This window comes from Saccostrea cucullata, unplaced genomic scaffold, assembly GCF_032062105.1.
Source record: "Saccostrea cucullata isolate Sc308-1 unplaced genomic scaffold, CSIRO_AGI_Scuc_v1 ctg929, whole genome shotgun sequence".
Classification (NCBI taxonomy): Eukaryota; Metazoa; Mollusca; class Bivalvia; order Ostreida; family Ostreidae; genus Saccostrea; species Saccostrea cuccullata.
In genome coordinates, this window is record NW_026940768.1 from 14,554 (window position 1) to 36,596 (window position 22,043).

Below are 22,043 nucleotides of genomic sequence, written 5' to 3' on the forward strand. Positions count from 1 at the left end.
TTTATGCAATCTATACTAAATCTTGTACTTACCGAATGTCATAGGTCGTGACAACGAATTCATGAAATATAATCCATATAATCCAATTAAAACACAAATGATTTTAACTGACCACACTGCATCATCAGCATACATGTGCTAAATAATCTCATTCGACAAACCTTTGCTGATTCCGTTGCCAGTATGAATTGGCCGAGGTGTGCCGAGAGGTGATATCTATAAATATGATAATGGGTGACGCAAACCCAATGTGAATGTAGAAAATAAAACTGTTTAGTACAAGAACAAATTTCAAACTATCATAATAAACTAAACTATGTTTTTTAAAAAATGTGAGGGTGAGAGAGAGTGTGTGTGTGTGTGGGGGGGGGGGGGGGGAGATAGGCATTTAAAAATTAATCGGGTTGTATTTTAAATGGGTTTTTTTCCCGACCAAAAAAAATCAGTTTGCACATTTTGATAAATTTACAAAAACGCTTTGTACTAAAATAATATTTTATGTCGCTGAGAAAGTAAATTTAAAAAGTTCCTTATGGGAAAATTATTTATTTGAATCTAATTAAGTAATTTACTTCAATCATTAATTAAATTCTGTTATTTCAGACTGGTTATGAATTAAGTATTTTAAAATACATATGTGAGGCTCAGAGTTGATATGGTCATCTGAAAATTTTATGTTCAATTTGACGAATACATGTACGGTGATAATTATAGAATTATTTTGACTTCTTCCTTGGAAAATCCAATATGAATGAGTGTATATTTAGAGGCAAACACCATAGTGCGGGTATTACTGTCTCATGACAGCATCTAGTTATTGTAGAAAACACCAAAAAAAAAAAAATTGAAATTCTTTTTAAAATGCAACTCTTTATACTATATTTTTTGTCAAATTGCAAGGAAGACTGGACCAAGGATTGAAAATGAGAATTGCTACAAGGTGCTGCATTAATAAATGTCAGTATTGATTATCAAATAAATCACATGTTGTAATACAAATCCATTAGGCATTTTAATCTTTTACTGGCATCCCCAGGAAAGAAAACACTGCAATGTGTGACAATGTCAGTAATATGTCTTTATTTACGACTGAATACTTCTGATCAGATCAGAGTAACACAACATCTCAGCAGTATTGTACAGGACAACGGTGCACATGATCGTGAGAGGACAAATAATGATCTTTGTGTAGATCTAAAGAAATATCAATCTTAACAATGTCTAGCAAATCTTGTAGAATAAATAGGAGTGAAAATACAAGAGGAAAAAATAGTGACTTAAAGCTGTTTAATTCACATTAATTTTTACAATTTTTAATCAACTTTATGTGAAAAAAAAAATCAATTGAAAAAATGACAACCATTGGTAGATGACTTTTGTAGAACAATAAGAATACTCTTTATCTAGTCTAATAACGTATATGGATTAAGAATGAGATTCTCTTCTGACAGTTAAGCAATGTAAAGAAATATAATAAGCAGACATACATGTATATACATTGAGACATTTAGATTCTACATGAAAGTGAGGGTGCTTCTATACGTATATATACAGCTTTTACATGAACATGGAGCATGGTGTTGAATGTCATGTCTTAGCATTTCAAATTTGGTCTATAGAACTTCTAAATTTCATCCCAATAAATTTTTACATTCCTATTTAATAAAATCTTGACATCTGATACCAGCTGTTATTTCCCTTAATTACATTAATGAGCGTAGTATCACTTAATCAAGTTTGAATGTTCAACAGTCTAGGTACCCTAGTAGGAACATCTATGCAACACCAATGAACTATATCACATGATGCAAACTAAAATCCTACACTGAATTCTGTACATAAAGCTGACTTTTTAATTTCTTTAATTAATCAAAAGAATGCAACAGAGAAAAAGAAAGCTGCATTCAGTTTTTATTGAATTTCTTTTTTGTGTAAGCAAAAGTCTCGTTAAATATAATGTACAAGATAGTTTGGAAATTAATTCCGTGTGTAGAAATAATTCAATTAATACCAAAATACCATGTCCCTGAAGTTCTAAGGAAAAAAATACCACTCAATAGGGAATTCATCACAGATCAACTTTTAACATTAAAAACGTCAACATTGAATATGGTCATTGAATATGTGATGTATGGATAATAGTATATGATGATGAAGATGATAAAGAAATGATCCTTGGTCTATTATAATGCCATGTTGTGTAAAAATGAACATTAAGTATATATCTATACACAATAAAATATGCTTCAATACTATCAGTAGGTGGGAAAAATTGTCTTCAATGTACATGTTTTTTTTCTTATATACATAAGTTAGCCATCTTTATCATAAAATTAAATATATATTTATACTTTCAAGCCCTTGTTTTAGTAGGCAGTACAACAAAAACATATACAAGTAAGATTTAACTTCATTTGCTGTAGTTCAATCAACTGTTTTCAACTTTTGTTGAGAGATTTTTTTTCAAATAGCACATAAACACACAACAGAACTACCATTTTCACAGACACTAGAATCCTACTAAGTTTCCTTATTATGCCTGTACAAGGTGTTAAGTGTTTAGGGACGTTCTTTTAAATAAACAAGCACTTTTTTCTTCTGTCCGAAACATTTAGATACAAAAATGTACAAAATCATCTCATGCTAAAAAGCAACACATATTTGTTCTCACATCATTAAACAAAATTATATTCTTGATTATCTAGAATGACAATCAGATGTGTTTGAATGATAATCTTTTATAGTCTCTATCACATCATAGTATGAAGCAAAAATGAAAAATAAAATATTACCTACCACTTCCTTTTAATTTCCTTTAATTAAAAACACCTCAATTTCATACCTTACAGCTCATAAGTCGTGTAAATTATTCAGTGACATGGCTTGTGATGTTTGGAATTTTTTTTTGATATTGAGCAGTTTTAAAAAAAATGTCCGAGCCATGACATTTTGCAACATGATAAATATCCCACAAATACAGCGAGCCAAAAACCAGAAAACTGAGTGAACTGGTTAATTTGTTTCTGTAAACTTAAAGAGTAATAGATTGTAACCTCTTTATAAGTAATGTAAATCAGATTTCTCTAGAGAAACGTAGACACGATGCATACATTTTTCTGACAAGATATAATGGAAGCAGTCTCTAGAACAAATATAACACACGCACAAGCACCATGGCTAATGATGACGAAATAAAAATCACAGTTTGGACTAAACTTCTCTGTATCGGAGAAGTAGACCAGCAATCAGTTTATTTCTTTGGCAACACAGATGTCAACATGATTTAGGTTTTCCATGATCTTCCTGTACTGGCCACTCGCTTATCACGGACATCACAGAAAGAATGGAGAATTCTAACTAAATGTTATTGCACATATAAACATAGAGCTGACAAGGTTCCTCGGGATACCCTAGCAAACTGTTCAGGTTTTTTCTCCTCCACAGAAAACCGATTTGCTTGAAGTAATTCACAACGCTATGATTCACTTTGTCTCTACGTTGCATAGTGGTCAAATGATCCCAGGTACTCAAAGGCAGCTCTATAGCAAAACTGATATTGGTCCTAAAAGAAGAAGCAGAAAAATTATATGTACTGAAGAGAACTGGATAACATTGTCTTGTAAGATTAAAATTTCTTGGTTATACAATGTATACTGATTTACTGGGATTATATTATGCTGGTTTGAATTTCAGTTCACTTTCAATGAACAATGTCATCATGAACATTGAGGACTTAACGATGTTGTATGTATGTATTAAATATATGGCATGAGAATTTCATTGACTATTCCAGCATAAATCTTAATAGGGAAATATCTGATTCATTTAAACTTTGATTTGGATGTTAAAATCTCTTAGTATCTCAATATTTCAATTCCTTAGATATCCCTAAAATTTACCATCCCAGAGAGTTTTAAATTATTGAATTTAACTGTACTCATTTAGGAAGAGGGACATCTGTTGTTTACATACCTCTGTTTGCACCATGGCCGGTCGTTGCGTTCGCAGCATCTTGACGGTTTGAAACATGTCAACAACTCCCTCATACCTCATTCTCTCAAGCACTATACTGAGCGTGATGAACACCCCGGTCCGACCCACTCCCGCACTGAAAAAATTATAAACAATTCAAAATTGTGTTCTAGATCCAGTGGAATTTCAATGTTTATTTCATGACCATTGGGTACATATACTGTAGAAGTATTTTTTCTGTGTGGTATTAATTCACCTTAAGTACGTTGTCACAAATTTTCCGCGGAAAATTGTCCAAGGGTACTTAATATAAATGTAAGGCATATAGTGACAGTCTAAGAAATACGCGTAATTTTCTACATGCGGATTAAACAGAAATTGAGATTCCGCGGAATTATGACCCCATGGAAAAAAGTACGTCTACAGTATTACAGATGTAAATTCAAGCACTTGCGTAGAAAGTAAATGGATTTTCCCAAGTTGTTTGAATTCAGTCTTAATTTTTTGGCAGCCTTCACCTGGATGGTCTGAATGATTGTTAATTATGGATGATCTGAATGATTGTTAATTACGGATGATCTGAATGATTGTTAATTACGGATGATCTGAATGATTGTTAATTACGGATGATCTGAATGATTGTTAATTACGGATGATCTGAATGATTGTTAATTACGGATGATCTGACTGATTGTTAATTACGGATGATCTGAGTGATTGTTAATTACGGATGATCTGAGTGATGAAATGATGAAATGATGTTCGAAATAATAATTAAATGATATTGTTATGCAATTATTACATGTATATTGTATAGCCTGTACAAATCTTATGTATGAATATTGTTTACCTATGAGATGTAATGTCTCCGGTTCAAATAAAATACTGAAAATACTGAGTGATTGTTAATTACAGATGATCTGAATGATTGTTAATTACAGATGATCTGAATGATTGTTAATTACGGATGATCTGAATGATTGTTAATTACTCATGATTTGAATGATTGTTAATTACGGATGATCTGAATGATTGTTAATTACTCATGATCTGAATGATTGTTAATTACCTGCAATGGACAGTGATGGGTCCCTCTTGGCCGAACTGTTCCTTTGTTTTGTGAACTTGACCAATGAAATCAATGAATCCATCCCCGGACTTGGGAACACCTTGTTCTGGCCAATCGGTGAACTGGAACTGACGGATAGTTCGGGACTGTCCATCCTGTTAACAAAATGTTAATATCAGACATCTAGTCCATTATAAATCAATACGATGATGAAGAACACATCATAAAATTATAAATAATAATTTTTCCTCCTTAAAGCCCCATTCATAGTGGCAAAGTTTACTTGGATAATATTTTTATTCAAAATAATTCTTCTACTTTCCCTATAAACTGAATATCAGTTACAAAACAAAATCCTTTTGAAAATCATTTTATTACACTTACCCTTGCATCTGTGACTTTAAACTCCCTCAGAATATACTGAGGCATATTATACTCTGCCATGGGATCAACGACAAAATACTGATATCGAGCGGACCTCTCACTGGGCCAGTATTGGTGGCATTTCTCCTGGTAAACGAAGAAAAAAAAAACCAGAGGATTATTAAATCAAGTCACATTTTACTGCCATCATCATAAATCAAAAACTTCCATATGTACAATTCTAGCAGAGAAAAAAAATATCTTGCATCTTGTAGCTGATAATGCTCAGGAAATTTCTTTGGCATTGTTTAGAAATGTGTGGATGTTATAAATTTCTTTGGAATTATTTATAGATGTGTGGGTGTTATATATGCACTTACTCTGCCCATTTCTCTAAGTTTTGTGAGCATGACTATGATTGTAGAGTTGTGTTCCCAAAGCATTCTCCAGAAATCCTCAGTGGTCTCGGCCAGACATCCTTGTGTGGCTATGTAGGCCTGGCGATATTTGTAGCCCTGAAGTGACACAGAAATGGAGTCAGGAACTAATCAAACTCAAGAGGTTAGGTGCTTATGCTTTCAAATTTACATTATATTTACTTTTTTAAAAAGACATAGGTGTTGATAATAAAAAAACTTACATCTATGAAGCTTGCATTGATATAGTCTGAGCCATCCACTCCCCGAATAGGTTGTAATGCTACTCTTGTGGATTCAACTGAAGAGAAAACAGATAGAGTATTAGATTTTTTTTCAACATAAAACATTTCTTAATTTCATAGCGTACAAAAAACACTGCTTCTGATACTTACAAGGTAATATATTAACAAGTCTGTTTTTGAATTTATTCACAGGAAGATTTGCACTAACAAAACGATTGGGACTGGCCTTCATATTTGCTAATCTCTGCAAGAACAAAACACAAACAATTAAAAATACAACTGAGCACAAATACCATTTATTAAAACAAAGAGTGACTGAATGTCTACTACATTATTAAGAGAAACACATGTAGACCGAGGACTTGCCTTGAATTCTAACTCCATTCCTGTGACCGTCTCCCCTGGTTCCGGCTGCATCAGTTTCTGAATGTGAACTGACAGATTGCGGGCAGGAACCTCCGTATTTCCGCACGTTACAGCCTCAAGGAGAGCATCATGAATGAAGATGTACTGGTCCTCTGTCTGAACCATATAGTTACGCTGAGCTCGTAAACAGGTCACATGACCATAAATGTCCACTGTCTTTTCATGTTTAATGCGTTCCAGCATGGCATCAATGACAATAAAAGCACCTGTGCGTCCAACCCCAGCACTAACAAGGAAAGGATTTAACATTGAACAGTAAAACAAAAAATACACTAACCAGAAGTCTCTGTCGAGACTGTAGCTCTACTGGTTTGTACTTATCAAAAACCATTGCACTATTTTATGTATCTTTGTGCAGTCTGATTGTGTGCCAACTTATTTTATAATCAAACTATAACTGTAGAAGGAGTAGTGTTTTAAAGGAATTTCACAGAAAATTCTATTTTTAGTAACCATGATAACACCGTTCATCAAAATCAAAAACCGATGCACTATTCTATGTATCTTAGTGTAGTCTACTTGTGTGCCAAGTTATATTGAAATCAGACCAAAACTGTAGAAGGAGTAGCAATTAAAATGAATTTCACAGAAAATTCAATTTTTAGTAACCATGGCAACACCGTTCATCGAAATCAAAAATCTATGCATTATTCTGTGCATCTTAGTGTAATCTACTTGTGTGCCAAGTTATATTGAAATCAGACCAAAACTGTAGAAGGAGTAGCGTTTTAAAGGAATTTCACAAAAAATTCTATTTTTAGTAACCATGGCAACACTGTTCATCGAAATCAAAAACCGATGCACTATTCTATGTATCTTAGTGTAGTCTACTTGTGTGCCAAGTTATATTGAAATCAGACCAAAACTGTAGAAGGAGTAGCGTTTTAAAGGAATTTCACAGAAAATTCTATTTTTAGTAACCATGGCAACACCGTTCATTGAAATCAAAACCCATGCACTATTCTATGTATCTTAGTGTAGTCTAATTGTGTGCCAAGTTATATTGAAATCAGACCAGAACTGTAGAAGGAGTAGCGTTTTAAAGGAATTTCACAGAAAATTCTATTTTTAGTAACCATGGCAACACCGTTCATCGAAATCAAAAACCGATGCACTATTCTATGTATCTTAGTGTAGTCTACTTGTGTGCCAAGTTATATTGAAATCAGACCAAAACTGTAGGAGGAGTAGCGTTTTGAAAAATTGTTTACAGACAGACGGACAGACAGACAGACAGACAGACAGACAGACGGACGGACGCCGGACGCATTACTATCGCATAAGCTCTTCTGGTCTCTGACCAGTAGAGCTAAAAATTAAGTGCAAATTTATGTTTATTTTTTAGCAATTTATGTGCATGACCTGCTTCACAATTTTTTTTTTTAAATTGTATTGAAATTAATTATTTCAAACATCTTTGATTTACTATGAAGCCTTTTGTTTCTGTGTCAACTCTTGGATAAGAACAGGTGAATTCCCTGCGTACCTGCAGTGAACGATTAAGGGTCCAGCATCAGGGGGGTTACTGGCCTTCACTCTCCTCATGAACATCAGGAGGGGGGTGGGGTGATCAGGGACACCGTGGTCTGGCCAGGCGGTGAACTGGAACTGTCTCACTTCACGCTTCTCTGGATACCCATACTGAAAATAGCAATAATGTACATGTATAGCACTGTAATCAATATCCTTCCGTCATACATGTGTATACTTTTGACAGTGTAAAGTGCATTCAGTTTCCTACTACATGTAATTTGAAACCATTCTAATATTACATGTATGTCTAGTTACAAGAAAGAACCAGAAGTCTCTGTCGAGACTGAAGCTCTACTGGTTTGAACTTATAGCAAAGGAAGAGAAAAGTACTTAAGCAGCTGGGATTTGAAACTTTACAGCAGCAATAAATAGAATAATGATCGTTGATAAAGTCTCTTTATGTTCTTAGTGTAGTCTACTTGTGTGCCAAGTTATATTGAAATCAGACCAAAACTGTAGGAGGAGTAGCATTTTGAAACAATTTTACAGATATTTCTATTTTTAGTAACCACGGCAACACCGTTCATCGAAATCAAAAACCGATAAACAGATTTATGTATTTTAGTGTAGTCTACTTGTGTGCCAAGTTATATTGAAATCCGACCAAAACTGTAGGAGGAGTAGCATTTTGAAACAATTTTACAGATATTTCTATTTTTAGTAACCACGGCAACACCGTTCATCGAAATCAAAAACCGATATACAGATTTATGTATTTTAGTGTAGTCTACTTGTGTGCCAAGTTATACTGAAATCAGACCAAAACTGTAGGAGGAGTAGCATTTTGAAACAATTTCACAGAAATTTCTATTTTTAGTAACCACGGCAACACCGTTCATCGAAATCAAAAACTGATACACAGAATTATGTATCTTAGTGCATTCTACTTGTGTGCCAAGTTATACTGAAATCAGACCAAAACTGTAGGAGGAGTAGCATTTTGAAAGAATTTCACAGAAATTTCTATTTTTAGTAACCACGGCAACACCGTTCATCGAAATCAAAAACCGATATACAGAATTATGTATCTTAGTGTATTCTACTTGTGAGCCAAGATATACTGAAATCAGACCAAAACTGTAGGAGGAGTAGCATTTTGAAAGAATTTCACAGAAATTTCTATTTTTAGTAACCACGGCAATGCCGTTCAATGAAATCAAAAACCGATACACAGAATTATGTATCTTAGTGTAGTCTACTTGTGTGCCAAGTTATATTGAAATTAGACCAAAACTGTAGGAGGAGTAGCATTTTGAAAAATTGTTTACAGACAGACGGACAGCATTTTGAAAAATTGTTTACAGACAGACGGACGGACGCCGGACGCATTACTATCGCATAAGCTCTTCTGGTCTCTGACCAGTAGAGCTAAAAACCACATTTGCTAGACTTTAGAATTATAGCTCATTTTCAAAATTTCAGTTAGCACTGTTCCAGTAAAAAGTCCTTTTGTTCTGATGCCTAACACTTGATTAGCGTTTCCTACCCTGGATATATGGAAGGTCCTGATGGTGTAAGTAGACAGTTCTGTGACGTCCACGAGGAGAACCTGCATCACTCCGTACGTCTCAGCTCCACGGTGTGGCCAGTACTGGTCACACTTAATCTGTATAAAGAAAAAAAACAACAGTATAATCATGTTACAACCAAGTCTGGATTCTGTTTGATGTTGAAAGTTTCACTTGTAAATATTTATATTGTTGTCCAGACGTATTCTTGATAAAATTTTGTTTCTTTGTTGTATTTATCAATAATATCAATCAAGCTCATGCAAGTACTTTATTTCAGTATTAGATTTTTATTGAAATATTTTCTGACAATTAAAGTTGAAGTTCAGAAAAGTACTATACACCATTGACAAATGAAACTGTATATGTTAACAATTCAACTTATACAAGACGACCCCTTACCCTGGACCTTTCTTCTAGACGGGTCATCATGACAATAGTTCCAGTCCTTTGTTCCCAAACCATCCTCCAGAAATCTCCAAAGGTCTCTGGCAATGGACCCTATAACAAGGTATATATCAATTATATCCTTCTGAAAACGACCAAGACTTTTAAATAAATAAATATTGAATTGTAATAATTTACACTGAAAACGTGCAATCACATAAAATTATTGTCAGAGATTCTGCATATATCTAAAACAATTGCAAAATACACTGTACTGATCATTTCCATAATTGTTTTGAGCCCTGATTTTTATTCTTACCTGTGTTGCAATGTATGCATTCTGTTTCCTGTACCCATCCATGTAATTTGCATTGATGTAATCACTACCAGGAATACCATTTTCAGGTTGTAGTATGACACGAGAATGGTCGTAGGCGATTACGTTGGCGTACCGGTTTTTGGGCTTATTAATCTCATAGTTGGACTGGTCCCATGTGAACTGCTGTCCTGGTTCTATGGACTCGTACTCCTGTGAGAACTTGTGATTATCGTTAGCCTTTAGATTGTCTATGTGCTCCTGTAGCATATGAATGGGAATGGGCGGGTGACTGATCATACCTGTGTTAAAAAAAAAGTGCAAAAATCATTTGTGGGAATAAATTTTAGTACATTTACTGGTCAACAATCTTGTACAGTGAAACTTGTATAATCCGGGCACCAATGGTTCCAAATAACTTGCTCAGATTAGACAAACTTCCCTTTTAAACGATTGAATTTTTTTTTAGAAAAGGATTTAAAGTTTACACCATACTAGGCAAGTTTTTTTTGGAACAGCATCCAGGTTATACCAGTTTCACTGTACTTTAATACAAAACCATAGTCAAGGGAATGAAATTCATGATAAATGCATGTGACCTGTGTCCAATATCAAGGGTAAAAATGTACAAGCATTACTCCTACAAAACCATAAGTGATTGTGGTACCTGGTGTCTGGTAGTGCTGGCGCCGTAGCTCCACCGGATCACAAGGATGAGAAGGAACATCCACGATCACTTTACCAGGATACGGCTCCGGACTCTTGGATTTCCTGTTAGATTTCCTCCTGCAAGTGTAAGGTATACAAAATATATATTTCTCTGTAAAATACAACCCACGTTATTTTAGCTTTTCCTTTAAAAAGCAAGTTCAGTTACTCATAAAGCCCTCCATATTCTTTTCACTTTTTAACATAACATCTTAATACGTTAGTAGATTGTTCACTAAATTAATATATCATTACAATTTCCATTTCAAAGGCTTGAGAAATCTGGCTTTCAACTAAAGTGCAGCTGCAGACAGCAACAAATTTACATTGAAATTTTCTTTTAATTGACCAAATAAAAAATTTTGATTAATGCAAGTTACACCCATTTTCATAACACACGTTTAAATGTATTCAAATAGTTCAGATTCAAAGTAAAATGAAAATTTCCTATTCAGATAGAAAAAAAATATACAAGTATGTATCTGATATGAATTCATAAATCTTGATTTTCTTAATTTTTTCCCCCTCTGAAATTACAATAAAATTTGCAACCATACTCTATATATAACTCAATTTAGCTGAAATTAAACAGAGTATTTGGACAATATCAAAAATGAAAACTAAATATACCAAAATGGACAACAAAGAGTGACCACCTTAAATCTGAATTTATCATAACTGAAACAAAAGACAAAATGTTTGGAAGCATCAAAAGAATTTTTCATGGAATCAAAGTCATACTGAAATAATATCAAGCACAGCCTTGGACTAGAAATATAAGAAAGTGAACTCAAAATCAAACACCCGAAACCTACAAAATCATATAAATCGACAAGAAGATCCAAAACTTTCAGTTAACTTCCCAACAACGTGTATTCTGCACAAATTTACAGTTTCTTTTGCTTTTCAAGTGCACACAAGTTGGAGAAGTTGTGCAAGACAAGAGCCTGACAGAAAAAAATAGTGGAAAGAGAAAATAATAAACATAAGCAGTACAACGTCATCTCTAGAAGTCACAACATCAATGGACCAGTTTGTCCTTGCATCGGACTACTGACCTCGCCAACCAGATCAAAAAGATTACAAAACACACTAGGACAAGCCCTGCGCACACCGATCCCCCCACCACAATCAGATAGTTGGGATTAGTGGGTGCGTCCTGGGGGGACATTGTATCCATAATCTGATAAGGGTTTCCGCCATGTCCTCCTTTAAATTCATCCGAATATATACTAGACGTGCAGAGATCCTGTTAAAGCAAAGAAAATGGCAAATGTAAGTAAAACTCGGCATACTTTAAAATAAACATACCTCATGTACCAGACCACCAATATACAGACGATGATAATGAAGGCAACGCCAGCACACACGGGAGCTACAATCATTATTATCATGACGCTTTTAGAGCTTGCGACACTTTCTTTCCCTATCGTAGGGTCGTCTTCTTTGGCACTAGGAGAGCCTTCATTGGGAACAAGGTATGAACCTTTGGGATGCACGCGCAAATACGCAGAATAATCACTGGATTTGTACAACGTCTGGAAAATAAACAATCATGGGTGATTTTATTCTAAAAAGTATTTATTCTGGTTTTAACACAAGCTCTGACTTGAATACAGAAATGATTAAAACTTCAGTTTTTTTTTCTTTTTTTGAAGAAACAAAACAAAACAAAACAAAAGAATTTCAAGATTTCTTGATCAAGATTATACCCACCAGTCATCCTGAACACATTTTGTGACCTTGAGATTAATTTGCTAAGAGACATATCCCTGGTGGTATGTATATTAAAAAAATTTTCGCTTAAATTTGTCTATATATAATTGAACATAACATTTCAAGCATTAAACTCTCCTAAGTGTTTTGAAACCGAATTCTGAACTTTCTTTTTCACCAAAGAAAATAAATAAATTAATGTATGTTTATGAAATTAATTTAATAAATTTGTGGCAATTCAATAAATACTTCTTTATTAATATCTGGTCTGTTATATTCTGTAAGAATTTTGTAATTTTATTATTTTAAAATTTGACTTCTGGAATAGAAAATCACTTCACTATATAAATGCATTTGTTATACATAATTCTTTTCAGTACTGTACTGACTGTTTGGTGCTAAAATATCAATCAATAAATAAATAAAATTGTTCCAACTTCAACTGTCCAATCTTTCAACTCCCCATCAATATTCAGTTTACTACAGATTTTCAAGAAAAATAGATGTTTGTTCATAGTTACCTCACCAACCCTATTCTTTTGCTGTGATCCAAATATTATTTTTTTAGTCATTAAATCTATGGCATGTCTGTACATTTTCCTCTAAACATAATGAGTTATAGGTCACTTTATAGCAGCATTTTTAGAGCTGTCTCTGTTTTTTAATCAGCATGTAATAGTACACAGACATTTTATTCCTATGATCTATCATACCATTTCCACTGTGTAGGCACGCAGGAAGACTCTATAGGTATTGTCCACCTCTAGTGGTCTGTTGGTGAAGCCTCCGTATTCCACGCCGTCACCCAAAGTAAACTCCTCTGGAAGCTGATCGGCCTTGAACTTGGCTGCGATGTACACATTTCTGGCAGGATAGCTCGATGGCATGGTGTCCGCATAAAACTACAATTGAAAATAATGATCGAATTACAGATAAGCAAAAAAATAAAGTTCAATAGTGCCTTGTTGTCCTTTGATAAATCCCTAAATGTCAAAACAAATCAGTATTAAATGGTCATACATGTACTACAGAACAAGTATAGATAGAAACTTTAATTTGTAAAAATAATCGTGAATTAAGATAATTCTAATGATGAGAGTTTCTTTAATAATCATCAATACATATAAAACAGGCTTATAGTAAACATGCTTATAATCTAATGAACTGGTGCTTATAGCTAATTGTGATTTTTATTCCTCTTGACTTTAAACATGTATTGTAAACTTAACAGATAAAGCATATTATGCTTTTTATGAAGCAAATCCTCCATTCCTAGCACTTCATTATAAGCCTGCTTTACTGTACTTTTTAAATTTGACCTTGACCTAGTAAGGTCACAATTACAGTGACGTTAACTGAAATCCAATCCACATTAAAGGGTTGTTGAAATAAGTTTTTTATGAAACAGGTGTACAAAATGACTACAAATCACATACATGTAAAAGTGTACTCGACAATGGTTACTTTACATGAAATCATAAACAATGGAACATGCTACATATAATTCTGGAGACTTTAGCATTTGTGACAACTTTGATAAATGTCTTTAAAATAAAATAATTCTTTTTTTCTGGGTAAACAATTTTTGCTCACATTAATAACCTTTTTGAGCATTTTTTTTTTTATCCAAGGTAAAAATTGCTTCCACAGAATAAATTTTATTAATTTCTTTTTGTCAAACAATTTTAACAAATATAGACAACACATATTGAATACACTGTAGGATAGACAACAGGGTCAGCCTAATACCAGCAATAGATGCTATCAGAGCATCATTTGTATTTACCGTTTTAGTTGTGGTGTTCAACTTCAACCCTATCTGTTGTACGCATGCAATGAAAAAATACGATCATGATTTCCATTAATTTTACACGATAAATGAATGAATTAAGTATTAAAAATAAAGATCCGTTAGGTTTTGTTTTTAAAAGCTTGCCTTTAAACAAAGAAATTATTTTCCAAATATCAACAAACCTCTGACTCTTTGAAATCTTGTGGATTCTTTTGTGTTGCGATATTCTGCGGTACCACAACTAAGTAGTAGTAACTTAAATCACCGTTTTCCTCACTGGCTTTATCAAATGTTAAAATCACCGAGTTTTTTCTGTAACCTTTGACCTGGGGTTGAGGAACTTGGTTTGGAGCTATAAAATAAAAATAAAAAAAATGATTAAACAAAAGCAATGGTAGTTCAAGAACAAAGCAATATTGTTTGGTAAAATGGGAATGTTTCACAAAACACTTTTTAAGCATTTTTACATATGTTTGAAGTACAGTAAGACAGGTTTATAGCGAATGTTTTTATAATGAATGTTTCCTTACAGCAAAGTGATTTTTATGCTCCATATTTTTGAAATATATTGTGAACTTAACATGTATTGCGAATTACGCTTATAACGAAGCAAAATTGCCTGTCCCTGGCGCTGTGTTATAACCGTCTTTTACTGTACAGATAAAAAGAAACACAGAAAAACTTACCAAGGAGTCGCGTGTAGGCCCTCACCATCTGTGGGCGGCCAGTGGAGCCATCACGGAACTTAGCGGTGATATTGAATGTATAGAAAGTTTTGGGTTGGAGATTGTTCACTGTATAACTTTTCTGGTTTCCTGGAATCTCAATAGGTTTGGACTGGAATTCTCTTGGTGGTAACAGCTGACCTTTTCGTCTTCTTGACTGAACTCCTCTATACTTCAACTGAAAAACAATGGAAATTTATCATTGTCCTTGAAAGTGTCAGGGATAATTCATAAAAGATAAATTTAGATATGTATCTCTTACTTTGTAATAGACAACAAAATTTTCAGGGGGATCCCAGCTTAAATGAACCTCTGTGGCTGTTCTTAAAGTGACCTGGAAATTTTTCACCTGGTCATCCCCCACATCTGTAGGAAATGACAAACAAAAGGATAGCAATATATACAGCACAGTTATCTTATTGAGAGAAAATAATTCTTAGGCATGCATATATTTTACAGACTTTGTTGCAAACACATTGGATTTGCTCTGCTGACTTTATAGTTTAGTTTTAAAAAGAAGTCAGTTCTTTATATATAAAAAAAAATAATCAATGGAATCTCATAGAAGGACAAAAGATAAACATTTATAAAGCAAAGTCAAGATTTTTTTAAATATCATGAAAATTTGAACAATGGAATTACACTTACAAGGAGAAACGAAAGAGTCAACAACAGATTCCGTCATATTTCCAAATCTTCCATCCACAGACTTGGCCTGGACTCGAATGACATACGTGGCCTTGTCTTCTGGGATGTCGATGTCCGCTATAGTGTAGGGACCGATGTCTATCTTGGACCAGTCTTCCATGTTATTACTCTCATAATCATTGTAATAAACCCGATACCCGGCCACGGCCATCTTAGGCTCGTCCCATGTCACCTCTATCTTGTGTCGACTCTTACGACGGGTGCGGACATTCTGTGGCTTGTCTGGCACTGAAATACAGGTGGATGTTTTAGTTAAATACAGGTATCTTTGATGCATTCAAAACTTAAAATGTAAAATACCTATGATCATTTGAGTTCACTGAAATGATTAACTAAGAGACAAATTGAGAAGATTTTAATTTTTTGCAAACAATGCTGTTTTTAGACACAAATAAATATCTTTTTTGTCTTAATTGCATTTTTTACTTTTGTAAAGGCAGATAAATTAAATTCTACAAAAAATAATCTGTGTGCAATAAATTCTAACCATACAAGATTTAATTAGCAAACAGAAATAATATAATTGAATTTGTCGATTTTGGCAATTGAAATATTACTTCTTCCAAATGTATGGTGCATATATTTAGGGCTCCAGGGTCCGGGTCCTCTGCTGGTAAAGGCTCGGATCTGGAAGACATAGTCGGTGTTCATCTCCAGCCCCTTCACCTCATACTGTAGCCCCGTGATGTTAAGATCCTCAGCATTGATGGAATCCGCCATTTTGTGGTACATCAGTTGGTACATGACAATCTCTCCATTCTGCAGGTGCTTGGCTGGTAGGTCCCACTCCAGTATCACACTGGTTTCTGTCAAACTCTCGGCTGAAAAATTCTGTGGGGCTCCTGCTGGGACTGAAATTTGACAGAATGAACATTAACAAAAGAGATCTCTTTATAAATAGATGAAGAAACCAGAAGTATCTAAGGAGACTGTAGCTCTACTGGAGAGCACTTCTCATTTTAGTTTAGTTGTGTACCAAGTCTTCAAATTGGAACAAAAACTCTAGAAGGACTGGCATTTTGATGGAATATAACACAGCTATTTTCAATAACCATGGCAACACATGTCTCTTGACCAGTAGAGCTAAAATTCTTATTATGAACTCCAGAGTAAGATATTCTATGTAAACAATGTACAGGCACTTTACATTAAAACTTTAAGATTCATTATGGACAATTAAAAGCAAACAAGAGGCCCACGGGCCTCATAGGTCACCTGAGTATTGTGTAAAAACTTTCAAACACTTGAATTTGGTTTAAACCAGAGGCCATGAAATTCACAATTCACAATTTTGAAAGAGGCACCATTGCTTATCATAATTATTAACTTAGCATGCTTACTCTATTTACTTAATACCAAGAGGTAGATCAGAGTAACAAAGAGAAAATGCACTTCCACTTTATGCCCAGTTGTGCACCTCACCCCAAAGGAACCACTGACCCAGGGGCCACATATTTCAAAATTTTGCAAATTTTAAAACAAAACGGTTGATTAATACCAAAGAGGAGATTTAAAAGCATTAATTTATTTTCAGACTATGTAGCCCCCCCCCATCCTCTGACCAAGGGGGCATAAAATTCACAATTTTACAGGAGGCACTCTTGCTCATCATAACTATGTGCTTATTTAGTTTATTTAATACCCAGAAGCAGAGAAGAAGATTTTCAAAGAATAAATGCATTTTCAGTATATGATCAATAGAGCCCCACCCTAACACCAGAACCCCTAACCCTGGGGCCATAAAATTCACAAATCTGGAAGAGGCACTCTTGCTCATCATAACTATGTGCTTAGTTAGTTTATCATAACTATGTGCTTAGTTAGTTTATTTAATACTCAGAAGCAGAGAAGAAGAATTTCAAAGAATAAATGCATTTCACTATATAATCAATAGAGCCCCGCCCTAACACCAGAACCCCTGACCCTGGGGCCATAAAATTCACAATTTTGGAAAAGGCACTCTTGCTCATCATAACTATGTGCTTAGTTAGTTTATTTAATACCCAGAAGCAGAGAAGAAGATTTTCAAAGAATAAATGCATTTTCACTATATAATCAAAAGAGCCCCACCCTAACACCAGAACCCCTGACCCTGGGGCCATAAAATTCACAAATCTGGAAGAGGCACTCTTGCTCATCATAACTATGTACTTAGTTAGTTTATTTAATACCCAGGAGCAGAGAAGAAGATTTTAAAAGAAATAATGCATTTTCACTATATAATCTATATAGCCCCACCCTAGAACTAGAACCCTTGACCCACAATTTTGGTAGAGGACTCAATGCTCATTACATTCATGTCAACAGTTTGCCTGCTTGATGTCCAGGAGTAAAGAAGAAGATTTTTAAAGATTGCACTAATTTTAGTGGTTTTGGCCCCATCCCTCAGGCCTCAGGGGGGCGGGGACCATGAAATTCACAATTTTTGTTCCCCTTCACCCATAGATGCTGTATACCAAATTTGGTTGAAATTCGTTCCGTGGTTTCAGAGAAGAAGCTGAAAATGTTCAAATGTTAACACACGACACACGACGGACGAAAACGGATAGCAATAGGTCACCTGAGTTACTCAAAAGAACAACATACTTCCATCAGGGGTAATTATTACAGCTGATGCTCTCTCGCCAAGTCCAACTTCATTTTTAGCCTTCACTCTAAATTCATATGTAGCCCCCTTATCTGAAATAAATAGGAACTTCAACAACATGCAAAAAAAAGTAGAAACAAAGATATAAATATTTCCAATGGTAAACATATAACATGTAATTTTTTCCGTATACATGTATTTCCTAATATTTACATTTCCAACGTCTTTGTGTGAGATAAAATTACAAATAGTCAATGTACTTTATTTCTCCATCAGTGTACTAGTTCATTGATAGGCGCAGTTAAAAATATCACTTGCAGGGTGGGACAAATAGAGACAAGAAGTGTAGCTTCTAGCACCCACATGGATTGGCGGAATCAATACCATGTAATAATAAGGAAACTGTCAGATTTTTCAATTTCATGACGATGATCAATCGATTGGCTTCCATGATAATTTTATGCATAAATGCCTTCGGTGTTTATGCAAATTATCATGCAAGCCAATAGATTGATCACATCATGAAATCGAAAAATAAGACAGTTAAACCTTAAGTAACTCTAGGTTTATTTCTTTTATTTACAGACCTAGGATATCAGAGATGTAGCTCTGTCTCATGGCTGGGAGGTTCAGCATTTGGTAGGACTCGCCCTTGCGGCCCCAGATCACCTGGTACCCCATCAGTTCCCCGTGGACGTCCTTGGGAATCTTCCAGGTCACATGAACTTGTGGGCGTTCCTCATCCAACAGGACTGCATTCAGATCCCTCGGAGGCGTGGGCACTATAAAAAAGCGCCTCTCATTAAATTTTCATTCACATGAAGATATATGTACATTCTTGAGATTTATATTTCCTGTTTATATGTGTAATTAGTATTCTCTTTCATACAAAATCTATATCAGTCTGTAACTATCCTATTAAGAATTTCAAAGCACTCTTCTATGAAGAAACTCTCTGTGATATTTCCATTTAACTAAACATTACATTTCTGAATCCAATAACTTTCCTTCTTCGGGATAAAAACAGCATGACAAGTTATGCAATATTAATTGTTTTCCTTCTTTATGTGGGAGACATTGAGCATGTAATATCTCTATCTCATCTAAAATTGAAAAGTTCAATACGGAAACATAAACAATTTAGTTCTCTGGTGTAACAAGTCATCACATTTGATCAATTCCCCAAGTTTTCATCATATCCATAAACTGCTAAACTCCACCCCCACCCATAATCTCTTTATAAACTGGTCCCTATCAGTCTTGCCAGGGAAGCAGACTTCAGAAAGTCTATATCTTAACAGGGAATGCTGTTTGATACACTCCTTGCTGAAGAACTTACCAGCCCCTTTTGTATTGACAATCTTCTTTTTGCTGCGTTTTCCATCTCCCCTCCTTGTGTACCCTGCTACCTGCACGGAATACTGGGTGTCAGCCTTCAGGTTCGTGATGACAGCTTCGTTCCTGTTTCCGTCGTGTGTATCGTGTACCAGCTCCTGTCCCACCATTTCATCTTTGTCGTTGGTCTCGTAGTAGTAGACGTAATATCCGCGGATAATTCCGTTACTACCTCTGCCCTCTGGTGGCCGCCAGTCCACAAACATGGCCGTCGAGTTAATGGCTTCGGCCGTCACCTTTGTAGGCTCATCAGGCACTATAAAATTGGGTTTTCAATTCATTCACATCATCACATAAAAGATACGACTCACAGCAAAACTTAAGTATGTAGGTCTTACATAATATATGGTTAATGAAAATTAATGATAAAACATGCCTCTAATTAATGTTATCTTTAGAAAGGTGCATTTTGACTAAAGAAAAGATTTTTTTTTCATTATGCTAAAGTTTAAGTATATAAAATTCTAAATTGAAAAAGAATTTTTTTTCCTTCTAGTTTATGCAGTGAAAAGATCACAACACTATGATCATCTGCAGTCAACGTAAGCATTCTCGTTCTCATACAACACACAGATTTCATTACAATCTTTAGTAACATTCAAACTTTCAAATGCAAAGTCTTTTCCTTCCAGACTGAAGCTGTGTTCATGCTTCGAGTTTTATTTTCACTTTCTAACCCTTGTGTGTTTTTCTTATCATTTAGATTTAAGATTGCCTTGGTTTTTGTGTGGTGAATAGATGTGGCATTGTGCCTTTCTCATGTCAATGTTACACGTTTTGCCATCTGTGTAGAGAAAATGTTATCTTTTTTCTACCGCTTTTTTTTTTAAAAAGAATGTTATGGAAGATTTCCTTCAAATTATGTTGTACAAAGGTGCAGACCTCTTGTTTTTTATTAATTGATTAAGTCGTTCTAAAGATCCAACTCTGTACACATGTTGTAGTGATTAAATTTTCAATGAAAACTCATGATCTAAACTTAATGTCACTGTGATAAAATAATTGTATAGTTTTTTTAACATCAAAATCTGTCCACAGCTGTTATTTTCCTTTGTTTTGAGAGAGAGTAACTCAAAATTAGTTCCAGGTAGTTATAAAAGAAAATCTAAAATACATGCAACAACAACCATGCAGAAATTTCTAACATGAAGACCACATCAAATCTAGAGGGTATAAAAGACTTACCTATAGATATGGAAAGTACTAGCATTTCAGTTTGTGTATAGGGGAGAAAATCACTAACGTTCTGAAGTCAGTACAAGTTAATTCACTGTAAAACCAACACCCAGAGCAAAATAACTGGTTAATAATCTGGTTAACCCACAGCAAAATAACCAGTTAATAATCCGGTTAACCCAGAGCAACTGCGTAGACAGGTTATCAATGTCAGAGAGTGTTACATGTTATTTGTTCTGATTCAGACAGATCAACTTGATGAAAGGTTCTGTAGATGATCATGTTGAATATGAAAAAAATAATTAATATCGACTTGATGAAAGGTTCTGAGTATGATCATGTTGAATATGACAAAATATTTCATGATTATAAAACATGCTTATGACAAACTGAGCATGAAAACTTACATACAACTGACTGATGATAAAAAGATTTTTTTTATGAAGAAATATTTCCATTTCTAATTTTTCTCTCTTGATAACTCTTTGAAAATTAGCGGAGTTAATTTCTTGATTATTCTACCAGAATGTAAATTAGGCAAGTCAAAAGGTCAGGAGCTAAGGAGGCCTAATAGTCATGCAAACCTTGTGCGCATCTTTCTCTATGTCTGGCGCTAAGGAGGCCAAATATGCATGTAAATCTCATGCGGTTGCCTTTGCGTTTGACGTCAGCGGACGAGGACTATTGAAATTGGCATTGGAGTCTTCATGTAATTTAAATCTATGTCTACATTTCAAAGGTCTAAATCTACAATTTTATTTCACAATGAAATAGAAATATAAGGAATCTCCGCCCGTTATGCAAATTATCCAATGTTTCCCACTATCGTTGATGCCCTGGCATGCTATGATAACTAGACTGTGATTCCTTAAACGTTTTGCTTTTTTACAATAAAAGAAGTCAATCTCCTGATGATTCTTACGCTCTCTGATCATATCTTCGTAGAGCTCTAATTAATTAGTGTGTACAACTTTTGAGAAAACATCCCCCCACATCTCCCC

General features: G+C 34.5%; 1 protein-coding gene across 8 annotated transcripts in view; it reads right to left on the bottom strand.

Annotated features, from left to right (window-relative positions):
- Nucleotides 1-1,063: 1,063 nt before the first annotated feature.
- Nucleotides 1,064-22,043, bottom strand: part of LOC134256263 (receptor-type tyrosine-protein phosphatase F-like) — an 83,185-nt gene continuing 62,205 nt past the window's right edge. For all 8 annotated transcript variants that reach the window (XM_062738915.1, XM_062738918.1, XM_062738920.1 and 5 more), the window contains 23 exons: nucleotides 19,811-20,122; nucleotides 19,059-19,253; nucleotides 18,471-18,563; nucleotides 16,442-16,735; nucleotides 15,825-16,112; nucleotides 15,439-15,542; nucleotides 15,138-15,354; nucleotides 14,634-14,803; nucleotides 13,373-13,561; nucleotides 12,255-12,481; nucleotides 10,903-11,021; nucleotides 10,239-10,537; nucleotides 9,935-10,033; nucleotides 9,511-9,630; nucleotides 7,978-8,132; nucleotides 6,432-6,717; nucleotides 6,216-6,309; nucleotides 6,045-6,121; nucleotides 5,785-5,919; nucleotides 5,426-5,551; nucleotides 5,042-5,196; nucleotides 3,973-4,108; nucleotides 1,064-3,562 (listed from right to left, as the gene is read on the bottom strand). In XM_062738915.1, coding sequence (XP_062594899.1) covers nucleotides 3,494-3,562; nucleotides 3,973-4,108; nucleotides 5,042-5,196; nucleotides 5,426-5,551; nucleotides 5,785-5,919; nucleotides 6,045-6,121; nucleotides 6,216-6,309; nucleotides 6,432-6,717; nucleotides 7,978-8,132; nucleotides 9,511-9,630; nucleotides 9,935-10,033; nucleotides 10,239-10,537; nucleotides 10,903-11,021; nucleotides 12,255-12,481; nucleotides 13,373-13,561; nucleotides 14,634-14,803; nucleotides 15,138-15,354; nucleotides 15,439-15,542; nucleotides 15,825-16,112; nucleotides 16,442-16,735; nucleotides 18,471-18,563; nucleotides 19,059-19,253; nucleotides 19,811-20,122 — 3,959 coding nt within the window. In that variant the 3' untranslated portion in view covers nucleotides 1,064-3,493. The remainder of the gene's footprint in view (nucleotides 3,563-3,972; nucleotides 4,109-5,041; nucleotides 5,197-5,425; nucleotides 5,552-5,784; nucleotides 5,920-6,044; nucleotides 6,122-6,215; nucleotides 6,310-6,431; nucleotides 6,718-7,977; nucleotides 8,133-9,510; nucleotides 9,631-9,934; nucleotides 10,034-10,238; nucleotides 10,538-10,902; nucleotides 11,022-12,254; nucleotides 12,482-13,372; nucleotides 13,562-14,633; nucleotides 14,804-15,137; nucleotides 15,355-15,438; nucleotides 15,543-15,824; nucleotides 16,113-16,441; nucleotides 16,736-18,470; nucleotides 18,564-19,058; nucleotides 19,254-19,810; nucleotides 20,123-22,043) is intronic.